Below are 16160 nucleotides of genomic sequence, written 5' to 3' on the forward strand. Positions count from 1 at the left end.
GGCATTTAACTGAGTAATTTGACTAGATACATTGCTGTTCATTACCCGGGGAATGTTGATTATGTAAAATTATGTATGTACATCATGATTATGTGCTATATATAGTTGTTTTAGGCCAATTGTTGAAGCCATTGGGCCACTTTCTTCAAGAAGCCTCTAGAGTTGGGTACGAAGTGTCCACCAGAATGCATAAGTAAAGTGCGGGAGTCTTCCATGCATGAGTTGTACAGGCCTTGCACTTTGGTCGGCTCTGTGATAGTGTCAAGTTCACCTTGTACATGTAAAGATGGTACGGATATTGGATGCAGGTCATACTGCTCTTGGTACTGCTGTGGTCGGAATCTGAATCCACTGAAAGCCATGAAGAACTCCAGTGGAGGCTGTTTCTCTGCAGTAAGTCCCAATAAAGCATTGAAGTCCGTTACCAGGTATCCAGCAACACCAGCGCCTTGGCTGAACCCTACAATGCCCGCAAAAGGACCCATCTCAAGCACATACTTGTGCAGGTAGTCGATTGTGGTCTGTGGTATAAAATAGCCATTTGTGGTAGGATCGTCTTCCAACCACGCAAGTACACCAGTATTTTCATTGTCGTTGGGCGCATCGGCGATCACTTCACCTAAGAAGTCAGGAACATCAGCTGGAGGAAATTCATTAGGTGCCGTTGGATAATAGAGTTTATATCCTAATTTTTCCATTTCTGTGCGGAACCCCTTTGTCTTAGAAGCGAAATAGTCACCAGACTGGGCAAGCCCGTGTAGCATCAATACTTTTTTTGCCATGATTACCTCTTTGCTAATCCTTATGGCCTTGCAGTAGTATTCACTCTTTTCTTTACTTAGTTAACCTTTTTTTTTTCCCTCTGCTACATGCCTTTATTTTTCCTATTTTTCTTAGAATTTTTCAAATGAAAAAAGAACTCTCGATTGTAATATGCAAAAATATCAATAGAATTTCATATTGTATTCGGCCTTCAAGACTGTCGTAATAGCCAAAGAATTATATTAGTTGATCTAATTAATTCTAAAAGTATTCCACAGAGAATTACTTTATATTTTTTTTTTTAGACCATTTGTCTATTTTCTTCAAGTGGCTGTCACATTTTTGCATAGTATTGATCGGATCCAAAGGAAATCATAGTTTTAGACCTTACTCAAATCTCTGCATCCGTTAAAAGGAATTATGAGCACTTGTCCGCATATACAGCAAGTATTTCAGAATGAAAAGTCCAAAGATGGAGTTTTAAAAACTTGTAATGCTGCTAGATACATCTTAAATCATTCCATACCTAAGGAAAAATTCTTAAATACCATGAAGTGTGGTACATGCCATGAAATAAACTCCGGTGCAACATTTATGTGTCTTCAATGTGGATTTTGTGGGTGTTGGAACCATTCTCATTTCCTCTCTCATAGTAAACAGGTTGGTCACATATTTGGTATAAACTCAAGCAACGGTCTTTTATTTTGCTTCAAATGTGAAGACTATCTAGGCAACATCAATCTAATCAATGATGCTATTCTAGCTAAGTATTGGGATGACGTTTCCACAAAGACCATGGTACCTGCCATGGAAAGAAGAGATGGACTTTCTGGCCTGATCAATATGGGGTCCACTTGCTTCATGAGTAGTATCCTTCAGTGCCTGATTCATAATCCGTACTTTATTAGGCACTCAATGAGACAAATCCATTCCAATAAATGTAAAGTACGTTCTCCTGATAAATGCTTTTCATGTGCCCTCGATAAGATTGTTCACGAGCTTTATGGAGTCCTGAATACAGATCAGCCCTCATCGTCATCTTCTGCGACGAATCGACAAGGTGGCTTTATACATCTTTTAACGTGTGCTTGGAAAATCAACCAGAGCTTAGCTGGTTATTCGCAACAAGACGCTCATGAATTTTGGCAATTTTTAATCAACGAAATCCACCAAAGCTATGTCCTCAGTTTACCCAATCCCAAGGAAGTTGACAGGGCAAACAATAAGCGATGTGACTGTATAGTACATACTGTGTTTGAAGGTTCGTTGGAAAGCTCCATCGTGTGCCCTGGCTGCCAAAACAATTCAAAGACAACCATTGATCCCTTCATGGATCTTTCGCTGGATATCAAGGATAAGCAAAAACTTTATGAATGTCTCGACAGTTTTCATAAGAAGGAACTTCTAAAGGATTTCAACTATCATTGTGGAGAGTGTAACAGCACACAAGACGCAATAAAGCAGCTGGGTATACACAGGCTTCCATCGGTTTTAGTTTTGCAATTGAAGAGATTCGAGCACTTACTCAATGGAACCAATAGGAAATTGGATGATTTTATTGAATTTCCAACGTATTTAAATATGAAAAGCTATTGTTCAACTGCAGAAAGTGAAAGTGAAAACCATATTGGAAATGGTAAAGTACCAGACATTATCTATGAATTAATCGGTATTGTTTCTCACAAGGGAACGGTTAATGAGGGACATTACATTGCATTCTGTAAAATCTCTGGTGGACAATGGTTCAAGTTCAATGATTCCATGGTCTCCTCGATTTCTCAAGAAGAAGTCCTAAAGGAACAAGCATATTTATTATTCTACACTATTCGTCAAGTGAATTAATACTAGCAGTTAGCATTCAAAAAATAATAATAACACAAGGACAAGGAAGGAAAAAATGTGATGCGCTTACCATTGCGGTAGGCACCACTTTAGTTTCAATTCTTTGTTCTTCATACTATCATTTTTTTCAATTCAATACTTCATACGGTCTATATCAACCATGGCTGCGCATATGTTGTTCTTCAAGTTCTATGATATGAAAGTTAGGACGAAAAATCACTTTGACGTGTTCTTGGGGGATTTTTTTGGCTCCATTCTTCACTATATGAAAAAAAAGGCAATAAATAACAAAAAATAAATGAATTTTTGCATAGTATTACATTTAAAAGAACATCTCATTATCATCTGTCACTAGTGAATGTAGATTTTTTTTTTTTGAACTAACACGATTTGTGTTCGTGGAGAACAAGCTCTTAAATATATGTAGAAGGGAAGGGGAATACTATAGAAACATACTACATCTACTTTCTTTTCTTAGCAAGAAGACTTCCAAGAATATCTGTTTTTGGCGTCCTTGTTGCTTTTGCTCTTCCCCTGCCCCTCGTGGAGGAGGGTTTAGGACTGCCAGATGAACGAGTCTTCGTTTTGGTTTCTCTGCCGCGAGTTATACCGTAGCCTACATCCTCTTCGTCTGTACTGACCATAATTATATCGTCCTCATCGATATCAACGTCAACTTGAGCATTATTATCATCATCAAGTTCATTCTTTGGATCAGATATAGCGTTTGAGTCCGATGGAGCGGCAGTTTTCTTTTTATTCGTGGATCGTATATATTCTGCCTTCCTCGTTAGTTTACTGTTTCCTACTTCACCCGCATGGGCTACTTCGGTTTCACCATCAACATGTGATTGAACAGGACCTGAAAGTACATTTTGTAACAGTTTATTGCCGGGCTGGAGGGAATTCAGTCTGTTATGATTTGATGAGAAGCTTGTCTCATCATTTTCCATGGGAGTAGTCGGTCTGACGGAGTTAGCACGTTTGACTTGCTTTATGAGCGCCTTCATTTCCTCTGTATCTTCCGTTCTTAAAAATTCATCATTCGTAGATAGTATGTCCACTTCATTTGATATTTCATGGCTGATAAATTCTTTAAGTGCTGATTTCTCGTCCTTATCTACAAATTTCTTTACCGCTTCATTTAAACCGACTTCCGGTAAAAGAGATAACTGCATCTTGTTTAACAGATCATCAACCAAAGTTTGAACTTCCAATTCGCCACCACTTTCGTTGAAGAGTTTTTCGACATCTCTATCGCTGATATTTGTTCGATTTAGACCAGGCTTCTTCGATCTAGCAACAGGCGGTCTTCTTTTGTAAAATTGAACCACATTGTTACCGTTAGCTACACGTCCCACAAACCGATTGCTAAATCTGCGCGGGTTCTCCACCTGATAATCTATTGTGGATTGCTTATTGAACGGTGCACTATAATCAACGCGTAATCTAATTAATGGCTTGGGCAGTTCTGCGATCATATCACCCTCAGCATCGTCCCCGAGCTTTCGCTTAGTTTCCTCATTGGCTTCGTTGATCATTCCTTCGACTTGTTCAATAAGGTACTTGGAAGTAGCATCCTTGTCATGAGGCCTCAGATGGGGAACATCTTGCAATGAAATGGATCTCATTTTGAAAGTGCGTACAGTCTCCAGGGTTATTGGAGTCATTTTTGGTGGTTCTCCGTGTTTTATGTCGAGAACAAACACATACTTGGGTTGGGCTTCAGCTTCGCAAAGGGATGTGGCTACAGATGAACCAGGTTGTAAGACGTCAAAGTTTTTCATTGGATTATGTACAAGATTCGGGATACACTCATGCTCATGGCCCCATATTACCATATCCAGAAAATCAGGCAGGAATTGTTCAGGGAGAAATGCAGTATTTGTATGACCAGTGTGGTTCTGATGGACGCACATCAAATTGAACCATTCACTTTCACGCATAGTCGGTACTTCAAAAGTGACACCATTATCTTTGAAAGTTCTAAACAACCTTTCATCACGAACTGCAGCCAGTCCATACAGTGCAAGTTTAGTGGTCCCCTTTTGGAATAATAATGGCACAACTTTTATGTTATCAGACTCGATGACTTTGCCAAAATGATTTATTAGGCCGGTGGCATGAAGAATATCCATAGGACATAGCAGTGAATCTCCTGATGCATCATCATGATTACCCGATATACCGAACACGGGGATGGAGATATTAAAGTTGGGGTCTTCGTAGTTAACATTGGTAAATTCGTCATAGTGAAAAACTTGGGAAGGATCGCTTAACAATTCTAGTTCGCAGGGTTTGTCGCCCATGCAAGATAATCTCAAAGTCTTTACTACTTGGTATAACGATTTCTTAGAGGGCTTATTCACATGGAAAAGATCCCCCGATTGTAACACCATGTCAACGTTATTGTTCTTGGCTAGCATCATAACTTCATGGAAAGTTTTCCAAGAATCATCGCCTGTAATGGGATCATTTTCGTTGTAACCAACATGATTGTCAGTAGTAACTAAGATTCGTATCGTGTCTGGATCAGGATACTCCATAATTGAGCTTCACTGGTTTGAGGAGTGCGGATTGAGTGAATTGGTACTGCTGTTCTAGTCTCGTTTCCACATTGCCTCTCTGCAGTTCTCATGAGTTAGTTGCTAATATAGCTATAATGTTTGGGTTCTCATTGATCGATTGTATCATTGAACTTGAAGTTAGCTTCATCAGATATATCTGTCTATACATCTACATTTGTGAATATATATTATTTACAGGGTTGCATGCAAGCTGCCACTTCGTCGTGTTTGAATATTAGAAACGTACAGGTTCACTCTTTTCAGTGCATTTCCAGCATATGCTTCAAGTCTAGCCGTTTAGAATAACGGTCAAAATGGTTGGCCAACTCCTGGAAACTCATACTAGACGGATCGACTTCCATTTCTTTCTTGTCCTTGTAGGTTACTTTGACAAGGGGCTTGACCTTGTTATAATCAGATATTATTTCAGATTGGATTTGCGTACCCATGTTTCGTTGTGCTGGCGGGATGGCAGCAAGCATTAGCCTGGCAATCTTTGCTGGAGGTAAACGACAGAATCATGTTGTCTATTGTTAGTCTCATCCTACATATAAGTGATAGTCCACGTTATTTTGGCCTAGTTAAGAAAAACTAACGAATAGAGCCGGAGTTGAAAAGACGAACTGGAGTGGAGAATAGAGATACATACCTTCTTTGCCAAAGGGATTGAATTTAACAACCACCTTACTGAAGTACTTAGTAATCATTGTAAGCGTGTGCTTCTGTTTCCAAAACGTCACTCCCCACTCAAGTCGAGAATTCTTGGATTCCTGTTTTATTTCTCTTGCATATTCCATAGAGTCGCGCAAAATGGAAAAAGAGAAGGACGATACAGCTAAAAGGCCATGTACATCGTATATACATATATGAAAATAACGCCTAGAGGATTATTTAGTCTGGTTATATGTAATAGTTAGCCACGGAAGATGTGGGAAGGCGACGCTTGATTGGTGGGGAAGATCAGCGTATCTGCAATCACGGTGTTTTGCTTTCTGGAAGTGGCATAGACGATCAAGTCAGCCACGTCATCAGCCATCAATGGTGTTGTGCCCTTGTAAACATTCTTGGCTTGATCTTCGTTACCTCTGTATCTAACTAATGAGAACTCAGTCTCGACTAGTCCTGGTGCAATTAAGATGACTCTGATCTTAGTATTGATCAGCTCCTTTCTCAAACTGTCAGTAAACGCCCCTACGGCGAACTTGGATGCACAGTATATAGAACCTGTTGGGTATGCCTCTCTGCCAGCTACTGAGCCCAGGTTCACGATGTCTCCCGAATTCTTAGCTTGGAAAATGGGCAACACGGCTTGCGTGACATTGATCAAAGCCGTGACATTGGTGTCGAACACATCCTGAATGTCCTGTGTGGCAATTTCTCCGACGCGGTCAGTCCCCAGAGCCTTCCCAGCGTTATTAACCAGAATGTCAATATCCTTGAACTCCTCCGGCAAGTTTGCAATGAAGGGCTTGATCTTTCCGGCTTCAGTGATATCCAGTTGGGCCGCGTGTACCTTTGCGTTCGGGAACTCTTCATCAATGGCCGTTTTTAATTCTTCGAGCTTCTCCAATCTTCTAGCGGCCAAGATGAGTTTCATCTCACCATTGGATGCATTCAAATACTCCAACGTGGTTGCCTTACCAATACCAGCAGAGGCGCCCGTAATGAGCACGGTCTTGCCGACTAATCTTTCTGCAGCTTTTCTACCTTGAGACATGGTCAACTGCGTCCTCAATGGTTTATTGCCTCTCACTATTGATAGTCTTGAACGCTAGTTTCGACTCAGTTCCTCATTTCCTCTATCCCTTTCTTTAGCCTTTATATCGCTCCGATAAGAAAAATTGGCATCGCCTTACTATAAATGCATGTTATATAGAGCAAGGAAGAGCCTTCGTGTGTACAAGCGTATATAGATTATGAGAGAGGCTCACTCGTCGCCCTCTGCACCAAACAGCATCATCATGTCAAGATCGTTTTGGTCGAGTGTTTCTTCTGCTGGAGTCTCATGGGCGTCGCCCGTAATCTTGCCGTCTTGTGCGTGTTGCGCTTCATCATCCTTTGCTTCTACTTCTTCTTCCTCTTCCCTCTCTTCCTGTTCCTCGACTTCCTCCTCCTCCTCCTCCTCTTCCTCCTCTTCTTCTTCCTCTTCGTCTTCTTCTTCCTCTTCTTCTTCTTCTTCTTCTTCTTCTTCTTCTTCTTCTTCTTCTTCTTCTACTTCTTCGTTGCGTCTGGTTTGTGCGCCAGGAAGATGTGGATGCTGTTTCTGGGCAGAATCTTCGGTTTGTTGCAACTGTTTGCGTTTCAACTCTGCTTCCTTCTCAAGTTTCTTGATGCTGTCGACAAACCTACTTTTCAAAAGAGGATTTGTGGCTTTGCTTAACTTGTGTCTGGTGTGGGCCAACGTGGTCTCTAGCTCGTTCAATTCGTCAGCAAGCAGTTCCGTATGCTGTCTGTTTTCATCTTTTTCCTCGTCAGATTCACTCTCTCCGCCCACAACTTCATTGTCGGCTTCGTCGTCTTCTTCGTCGTCTTCCCCACCTGTATCTTGATCGACCTCATCACCGACTTCCTCCTGTTGCCGTCCCTTGTCTCCCTCGGCAGCACTATCTTCTCCTTCTTCTTCACTTTCAAAAGCTGCACCCAAATCAAGATCCTCTTCCTCTTCTTCTTCCTCATCTTCTTGCCCTTCTGCTGTCGGTGCAACTGTATGTACTTCCTTTTTCTTTTTAGGTCCAGACAAAAGCTCACCAGGCTCCTCTTTGAAATTCTCCCAACTGGAAACGCGTTCTTGCTTTGTTTGTAGTTCACTACTGTCAACCAGATCATAGCTGACTTCTTCAGCCTGTTTGTCTTGTTTTAAAAGCATATCGACCACTTTCTCCACGTAATCTATTTCATTAGGATCCATTTTCCGCCTGAATCGTCTATTTCGAACATTGTATAGTGGTGGCGACATCCCATGCTTATAATCAAAACCTTTCAAGGCAATCTTTTTCAAATACTTAGCCTCCACGTCACTCAGCGCTGCTCCATTGTACCCTTTCAATAATGTTTCTTTGTTCTCCCCAATTTCATCCTCTATGTCTTCGAAGTGTTTAACCACTAAGTCTTCCGTATCCGGTGCTTCTAGAGTATATACTTCTTCTTCATTCTGTATAGCTCTTACGCATAGCAGCATTTGTGATACGTCGAACGTCTTCAAAAGGTTCTTTCTATCAACACTTTTATTTACCTCTATCACAGTGGGTAAATCTACTAAAATGGCACCGTACATTACATCATTTATGGTCACAATGGCGTGTCTCTCATTCTTCCACTTGATGCTTATTCCAGAATAGTCACCTGATTCTAAGGAGTTCTTCACGAACTCTAACTGTATATCTGGGAGTATCCTTAGTACTATACCAGTCTCTATCAGGGGATCATCTTCAATATCAGAGGCTTCTGAATCGTAAGCCTCGCCAGGGATTCTAATGGGCTTGAGACGTAATTTTGGGGTTTTATGTACCTTTTTTAGTGGTTCTTCGCTCCTTTTCAAGTTCAGTTTAAGCTTCAGTGAATTTTTCTTTTCTTTGCCTTCGACATTATCCTTCTTCTTCTTCAGATCTATCTTCAGTTTGGGTCTTGGTTTGGCTTCTTCATCACCGGCCTTAGTCTTTATGCGAATTCTCTTTAGTTTGGGCTCGATTTCTAAAGTGTTTTCCTCTTGTTTTGGCTCTCTGGGCTTTTTAATCCTTATAACAGCCATATTCACGCTACCTGTTGCGACTAATCAGAACACCAAGGCTAACCTTCTTCTTTCCTTTCATTTTAATCAATTCGTGAATTTTGCTTTGAAATTTCATTTACTATTCTCATCGCCCGAATATCAGCGGTCCATCTATATAACATTGGCATAGTGAAGCTCCTCAAATTGTGGTTGCTTTGTGACCTGACCCATAGCTGTAGTTTCACTGGTCGGATCAGCAAAATGTCTATTCCAATCCCCGGTATTAAGGATATTTCCAAACTCAAGTTTTTTTATGGTTTTAAGTACCTATGGAATCCAACGGTATATGACAAGATCTTCGATAAACTAGATTTAACTAGGACGTATAAAAATCCGAAGGAGTTGAAAGTGCTCGACTTATACCCTGGAGTCGGCGTACAGTCTGCCATCTTTTATAATAAGTACTCTCCCAAGCAATATTCTATGATAGAAAAACGTTCAAGTCTCTACAAGTTCCTGAAAGCAAATCTTGAAGATTCCCCCTTGCAGATACTCAAAAAAGACCCGTATGACTGGTCAACCTACTCGAATCTAATAAATGAAGAGCGAATATTTGTTCCAGAAGTTCAGCCACCAGATCATATCAATGATACTTTTTTAACAGTCGCTAACGTAACAGGTGAAGGGTCTGAAGGTCTTATTATGCAGTGGTTGTCATGTATTGGGAACAAAAACTGGCTGTATAGATTTGGTAAAGTGAAAATGTTATTGTGGATGCCAAGTACTACTGCTAGGAAACTTTTGGCTAGACCAAGTACGCATTCTAGATCTAAATGTTCAGTAGTAAGAGAGGGGTTTACAGATACCAAACTGGTTGCCATATCAGATGCGGATGAACTGAAAGGATTTGATAGTCAATGTTTGGAGGAGTGGGACCCCGTTATATTCAGTGCTGCGGATATGTGGCCTACTAAGGGGAAACCAATTGCATTAGTAGAAATGGATCCAATTGATTTTGACTTTGACGTAGAAAACTGGGATTATGTCACCCGCCACTTAATGATTCTGAAAGGAACACCATTGAGTACAGTCATGGATTCACTAGGACATGGCGGACAGCAGTATTTTAACAGCAGGATCACCGATAAAAGCCTGTTAAAAAAGCGTCCTCTTGATTTAACAAATGAGGAATTCATATACCTAACGAAGCTATTCACAGAGTGGCCTTTTAAACCGGATATTTTGATGGACTTTGTTGATATGTATCAAACAGAGCACTCCGGTTGAATAAAGGACTGAGGAAGCTTGATTTTATTATTTTGGAGCGTGTGAATAAGTAGACGGAATGAAATCTCCATCAACACAGAGTCATCTTGGAAACAGAGAGCGAATAACAAATGTTCTCTCAGAAGAGCTGCTGGAAATACTAAAACAAAACTAATTGATGAAAACTGTTTTTCTTAAAAACTTTACACTCTATGTATTTTACAGATATACTCTACAGACTCAGATAATTTTTTATCTAAGGGCCTCAAAAAAAGCAACTCGACTCATTCATCTGCCTTTGGTGCCTCATGGCTAGCGACATATTCAGTGGCTTTGGCTTTAACGTATTCAACGGTCTTTTCGTCACCTTGAGATTCTTCAAATTTCAACCATTTATTGAAGAAAAACTTCGCCTGCTTTCTTGTCATTTTTTTGGTTATTATTCTTTCAAACAAATCTTCAACCTTCTTTTTGTCCTTCGTTTTCACTTCTTGGTCCACGTAGACATTCCACAAGTCAATCCTTTTTGGTGCATCAGCAACCAAACCTTCAAATAATGAACGACCTCTTTCTGGATCGCCCTTGGCAAATTCTAATTGGGCAAACTTACGGACAACTTCGATATGACTACGTTTTGGTAAAGCCCTCAACGCATTACCGAGAATTGTACGTGCCTCTTGCTCTTCGTTGTGAGTTATCAAGAAATCGCCCCATGATACCCAGATGGTGACCTTTTCACTACCGAATTTCTTGGCAGTAGCGTTGAATAAGTTTGCAGCTTTATTGAACTTTCCACTCATTTCATAAATACCAAGTAACTTTGTGTGAATAGTGTAAGAGTCCATATATTGACAAGCCTTCATAAAGACGTCTTCTAAGGTTTCTTCAGTACCGAACGTATTCTCCAAATTCAGCATTGCGATCCAAATATTCAACTTCTCGGCTTCTTCTCTAAAGTTGATAGTTTTCAATGCACGTCCTGCGAGTTCTCGCGCTTTCTCAATTTCACTTAGTTGCAATTGAAAAGCCATATAGTTCATCCATATGACGGAAGAATTTGGATTTCCGATGATCAAACGTTCAAAATCTGCAACAGATTCAGGTGCCCTAGTATTGATATCAATAGTCTTATCCTGGACAATCCTTTCCTTTCTTCTCTTGTGTTTGTGCTTCTTGCCTTGAGTAAAATCTTCTTGGTCTTCCTCAGACTCTTCCTCTTCTTGTGCTTGGTCCAAAATGGAAGCAGTCCAATCAAACCCAGCACTCAAAGATAACCCATCTGGGGATATTTCAGCCTTTTTATCTGTCGTTTTGAGGCTTCCGTCTTCAGCGTCAGACTCATTGTCGGAGTCGTTGAAGTCAACGTCAGCCATGACCTCATCTTCATCTCCATTTTCCGTTTGGCCCGCAGTAGTGGAAGACAATTCAGTCTCTTTGGAAAAATGAGAGGCCTTTAAGCTCAGAGAAATTTGTTTTTTTTCTGGATTTGTTTTCAAAACAATAGCTTTTACCCTGTCACCTACGCCAAATAGGGTAGAAAGATCTTCGGGCTTTTTGTCTGCGATTTCAGTGATATGTGCCAACCCAGTAGCATTAACTGTGCTATCCAATTTGACAAAGACACCGAAATCGGTGACATTCTTTACAGTACCATCGAAAATATCACCAGCTTTAATATCCGAATAGCTCTTTAACATCTTCAAATCACCATTTACTTCGGACTCTCTTAGAGTCAGAGAAATACGAGAATCTTCACTACAAGTGACAACTTTACCTACGACGTATTGCATTGGTTTGTAAAATTTCTTCCACTCCTTCAAGTAAGAATCAGATAGCTTACTAACAGGAACAAAAGCCTCCATCTTCTTGCTTAAATAAACAAAGATACCTTTGTCACTCACATTATTGATAATACCATCTACGATATCACCTTGTTTCAAGTCTTCGTGAGATTTGATCGAACGAGATTTAGAATCAACAGAACGCAGGGATAACTCAATTTTCTTGTTCTCAACATCAACCGCCAAAACTGTAGTTGGAATGACATTGTTGATCTTGTCTTGGAAAGCCTCATTTAATGACACCGAGAAGTCGTTTAATGCATCAGTGATGAAGGAGATACCAGTCACCTTGTTACCAAGGTCTAATAGAACATATTTTTCAGCTATTTTCAAGACACGACCCGGCAATTCATCACCAACCTTTATTGTAGAAATATCAACATCTACATGAGCTTTTCCAATAGCATTGACAAAGCCATGTTCGCGATCAATAGAAGCAACCTTCACTTGGAGAGCTGAACCTAATGGGAAAACGGATTCAATATTTTCAGAGAAGTTGACATCATTTTCAGCTAAATCTAAAAGAGAAATTCTCGCCTTCAAAACTGGAGAAATTGTTAACCAGAGATGGTTGGCCGACGAGTTGTTGACAAAACCGGTTAATTCTTCACAAACTTCAACTTTCTCAAGAGTTTTTGTGTGAACATCCTTAGATCTCAATTCAGATGGTTTCATGGATAATTCCAAAATGCTGGCCTTTGAGATTTTGTGAGTTATTGGCAGAAATTTATGGCTTTTAACATCGTGGTTACCTATGATTTTCACCTGGATAACATCATCCTTCTTGTAATGACTCAAAGGTTGTTTTTTATCTTTAATTTCTTCATATGTATCAAATACTTCAGCAATGTCAACTCTTCCGTGCAGGTTTGCAGCTAAAATGACGTTCAATTGATTCTTTTTGACACTCTTGATTTTTGCTTTAACAATACTACCAATGGATAGGTCATCCCAACTTTTGATGGATGAATCAATTGGATCTTCGATGTCGGACTCAACCTGTTTCTTTTCTTCCTTGACCTTGGGAGCTTTCAATGATAATAAGAATTTCTGGTTTTGGTCGTCCGTTCTTAGCAAATAGACGGTAACAGATTGGTTGATATAAAATGTCTTACTAATATCGATATCTCTACTATCAACTGCGTAACTTGGTAAAACTAAGCCGATGAACTTACCGTTGAATGCGACGAATAGACCTTTATTAGATATGGATTTTATGTAAGCATGCATTGGAACATCTTTCTTCATATTTTTGATGCCGTCATAAGTCAATGGAAGAATTTCTTTTTTAGCGTCCTTGATTAAAGAATTCTTCATAGTCATATTGAACACCCGAGTTCTCGTATCCTTGTCAATTATCAATCCCATTAATTCGGTACCAATCTTGATCTTCTTCAATTGAGCTCTATTTTGTTCAATTCTGGCATCAGAAAGATGGCCTACGTAGATGACACCGCGTAGGCCGACATCTGCAATTTCAACAACAACAGAATCTTTAGTCTTTTCAATGACATTGACACTGATAAGTGTTCTACCAGGAACAATATTTTCGATGGTATCCTTTTGCTGAGTGGCTTGCTCGTTTGAAACTTTGCAGGTAGCAATGATTCTTCTCCTATCAGCATCGACGTCAAGAAGCTTTACTACTACTGTTTGACCCAGTCTTAGATGTTCTTCTGGCTTCTTCACAAAGACTTCTGAAATCTCAGAATTGGGTAAGAAGCCCGATAGACCACCGAAAAAAGAAACAACACAACCATTTGGTTTGAAAACTTGAACTGTTGCTAAAGTTTTTTCATTCTTCTCTTTGATTTCTCTGGCATCTTCATAACTGGTAACTAGTGGTGATTCGTCATCTTCGATGTTAACTAGTGATTTTTTCAAAGTGATATGCACATTACCCCTTGGATTAACTGATAAAATTCTACCTTTGACCTTAGAACCTATCTTGAACTTTCTTTCTGGATAAACAAGCCTGGTGTCTGAGATATGCAATGGTAGAACTGTAGCTTTAAATTGGTCATTAAATATCTTCAGTTCAATACCCGAACTAGAGACGGAGGTAATTTCACAGTTTGGTATTAATTCACCGATCGGAATATCATTCGTTCTTAGGTACTTTAACTTCAAGAATTTTGGATCTGTGGATAATTGGTAAATATCATCAACAGGACTGTAGCCAAGAACTCTGGAACTTAGCCTTTCTGAATTTTCGATTTCCCCCACTCTGGAAGAGTGCACTTTACCTAATCTATCATCATTCAATGCCAAGTATAAATATTCGGAATCACGACCCTTAACGGTGCATGATTCAAATGTGTAACCGATAGGGAACGCATCGAGACCTTCGATAGATTTCAAAGAATCTTCTAGCCTCAAGACATGTGGAAGGTTTGACAATATCAAGACCTTGTCACCGTTTTTATTTTCTAAGCAAGCAATGATTCGGCATCTAATACTAGAACCAATAGCAAACTTATGCTTTAAATCTTCCTCGGAAAATGTTCTTAAATGTGAAACGTTAATTACTCCGGAAATTAACCCAAAAGCTTTACCGGAAATACCATTTTTAGTGATAGCTTCACACAATAGGTCGACAATTTGACCAGGGATAACGGCATCAATTGAAGAAATCTGGGTAATTTTATTTTTTTTGTCCGAGAAGTCTGTATTTACTACGATTGATCCGTCAAGTTTCTTAGTAATATTACCTAAAAATACAGCTCCCGGTAATAAATTCTCGAAATTAGCAATATCTTTTTTAGCAATGAACCCTGTAAAATCTGGGAGCCCCACGTCTAAGACAGCACCATGGTCTTCAATAGACTTAACGGCACATTGAATAGAGGTGGACCTCACCAAATCCTCATCGGCGTACTTGTTTACGAATGAAGGTTCGATGGTCAACTCTATTCTCTTTTTTTTGGATTTTTTGGTTGGTGGTTCCAAAGAGGTGTTCTTAATAATAGAGCATCTTAGCCATTGACCAATGTGGAAGTACCTCCTCAAATTAGGTAGCTCATTAGACTTGTCATTTTTTTTATATTCATCATCGGATGATTCGTATTCGGCATCACCATCTTTTGGCTTCTTCTCGTTAGCAGCTTCAGCATCGCTATCCATGTCCTCATCGAGATCTTCCAAGATCGAGGTGAAAACTTCTGAGATGTGTGTTAGATTTACATAACCGGAGACACCGTCGGTGAATGTTATACATAAATCTTGTTTAGTGATACCGGATATTTGACCTAATAAAGAAGAGCCATTCTTCAAAATCTTAAAATTGACATGTTCAATTAGACCGACATTTGCCTCATCAGAGGTTGTTGATGAGGCTTTGGAATCCTTAGTAGCGGTTTTCCTTGTAGCTTTCTTCTTCTTCAATGGTCTACTTGAGGGTTCAGAGGCCTTGGCATTTTCATTACCAAATAACACATCATTTGCAGCTTCGTTAGCGACTTGCTTCAATTCTAAAGGAGTCAAAGCAGAAGCTCCACCTCTTGGAAAGGATACTTCTTCGGTGTTCCTTACCAATGATGAAGTGGAGGGTTGCTTTGTGTTATCCTCCCTCGAAAGTGGAAATTCTTCATCTCTCTTTCTCTTAGTGGGAGCTACCATATTTGCAGCAGTATAGGTGAATTTTTTGATTAAAACGGTCTTTAGTTTAGACTGCAGTACTATATACCAAAATTTTAAATGAAAAATATACCGACTAACTCTGCTGTGCTTTTTTACTATTACTACTACTGTTTAGAATGGTTTAGATTTAGCTCATCTCATCTTAAAATTTTTCAAAAATTTTCGGAAACAGAAGCAGCTTAGGTCATTTTGCACGCGCGCATCGAATGACCTGCATTGCACAATAATAACTCTTTCATCAATAAGAAACATGCTGCCAAGTTAACTTGGTAGAGATAGCCAAATAGCTAAACAGCACAGTTAGTTAATTAGAAAGTCTCTACCTGAACGCAATAAATTTCTCTCTCTACATATTTGACGGTTACGTAACAGAAAAGATCACTCAAGATTAATAGAACTATTACATAAACATCGTTAAAGTGAAAGTGCAAATGTTCAGAAACGTCTATGATCACTATTAAGAGCTCGATTGTAGACTCCAATAGTACGTTAGACAATTCTTTGTATCGAACTTTTTATGTTTTCTTGTTAGAT

The 16160-nt window shown here is 39.6% G+C and overlaps 8 protein-coding genes across 8 annotated transcripts; 2 read left to right on the top strand and 6 right to left on the bottom strand.

Moving 5' to 3' along the window:
* Positions 1–110: 110 nt before the first annotated feature.
* FSH2 (putative serine hydrolase) lies at positions 111–782 on the bottom strand (the record flags this gene model as incomplete). Its single annotated transcript, XM_056230466.1, has 1 exon — positions 111–782. One exon carries the CDS (start codon positions 780–782, stop codon positions 111–113), a length of 672 nt encoding a protein of 223 aa, XP_056084382.1.
* Positions 783–1182: 400 nt separating this feature from the next.
* UBP8 (ubiquitin-specific protease UBP8) lies at positions 1183–2604 on the top strand (the record flags this gene model as incomplete). Its single annotated transcript, XM_056230467.1, has 1 exon — positions 1183–2604. One exon carries the CDS (start codon positions 1183–1185, stop codon positions 2602–2604), a length of 1422 nt encoding a protein of 473 aa, XP_056084383.1.
* A 461-nt stretch (positions 2605–3065) lies between these two features.
* On the bottom strand, positions 3066–5150 carry MRE11 (MRX complex nuclease subunit; the record flags this gene model as incomplete). Its single annotated transcript, XM_056230468.1, has 1 exon — positions 3066–5150. The coding sequence occupies one exon, from the start codon at positions 5148–5150 to the stop codon at positions 3066–3068; it is 2085 nt and encodes a 694-aa protein (XP_056084384.1).
* Positions 5151–5431: 281 nt separating this feature from the next.
* MRPL44 (mitochondrial 54S ribosomal protein mL53) lies at positions 5432–5878 on the bottom strand (the record flags this gene model as incomplete). Its single annotated transcript, XM_056230469.1, has 2 exons — positions 5432–5670; positions 5821–5878. The coding sequence occupies 2 exons, from the start codon at positions 5876–5878 to the stop codon at positions 5432–5434; spliced, it is 297 nt and encodes a 98-aa protein (XP_056084385.1).
* Positions 5879–6084: 206 nt separating this feature from the next.
* On the bottom strand, positions 6085–6888 carry ORA1 (oxidoreductase; the record flags this gene model as incomplete). The annotated part of the gene is made up of 1 exon (XM_056230471.1): positions 6085–6888. One exon carries the CDS (start codon positions 6886–6888, stop codon positions 6085–6087), a length of 804 nt encoding a protein of 267 aa, XP_056084386.1.
* Positions 6889–7098: 210 nt separating this feature from the next.
* TAF7 (TATA-binding protein-associated factor TAF7) lies at positions 7099–8919 on the bottom strand (the record flags this gene model as incomplete). Its single annotated transcript, XM_056230472.1, has 1 exon — positions 7099–8919. The coding sequence occupies one exon, from the start codon at positions 8917–8919 to the stop codon at positions 7099–7101; it is 1821 nt and encodes a 606-aa protein (XP_056084387.1).
* A 222-nt stretch (positions 8920–9141) lies between these two features.
* Positions 9142–10167, top strand: MTF1 (RNA polymerase specificity factor; the record flags this gene model as incomplete). Its single annotated transcript, XM_056230473.1, has 1 exon — positions 9142–10167. One exon carries the CDS (start codon positions 9142–9144, stop codon positions 10165–10167), a length of 1026 nt encoding a protein of 341 aa, XP_056084388.1.
* Positions 10168–10430: 263 nt separating this feature from the next.
* Positions 10431–15605, bottom strand: RRP5 (Rrp5p; the record flags this gene model as incomplete). Its single annotated transcript, XM_056230474.1, has 1 exon — positions 10431–15605. The coding sequence occupies one exon, from the start codon at positions 15603–15605 to the stop codon at positions 10431–10433; it is 5175 nt and encodes a 1724-aa protein (XP_056084389.1).
* Between the last annotated feature and the right edge of the window lie 555 nt (positions 15606–16160).

The sequence above is a fragment of the Saccharomyces kudriavzevii genome (genome assembly GCF_947243775.1).
Source record: "Saccharomyces kudriavzevii IFO 1802 strain IFO1802 genome assembly, chromosome: 13".
Classification (NCBI taxonomy): Eukaryota; Fungi; Ascomycota; class Saccharomycetes; order Saccharomycetales; family Saccharomycetaceae; genus Saccharomyces; species Saccharomyces kudriavzevii.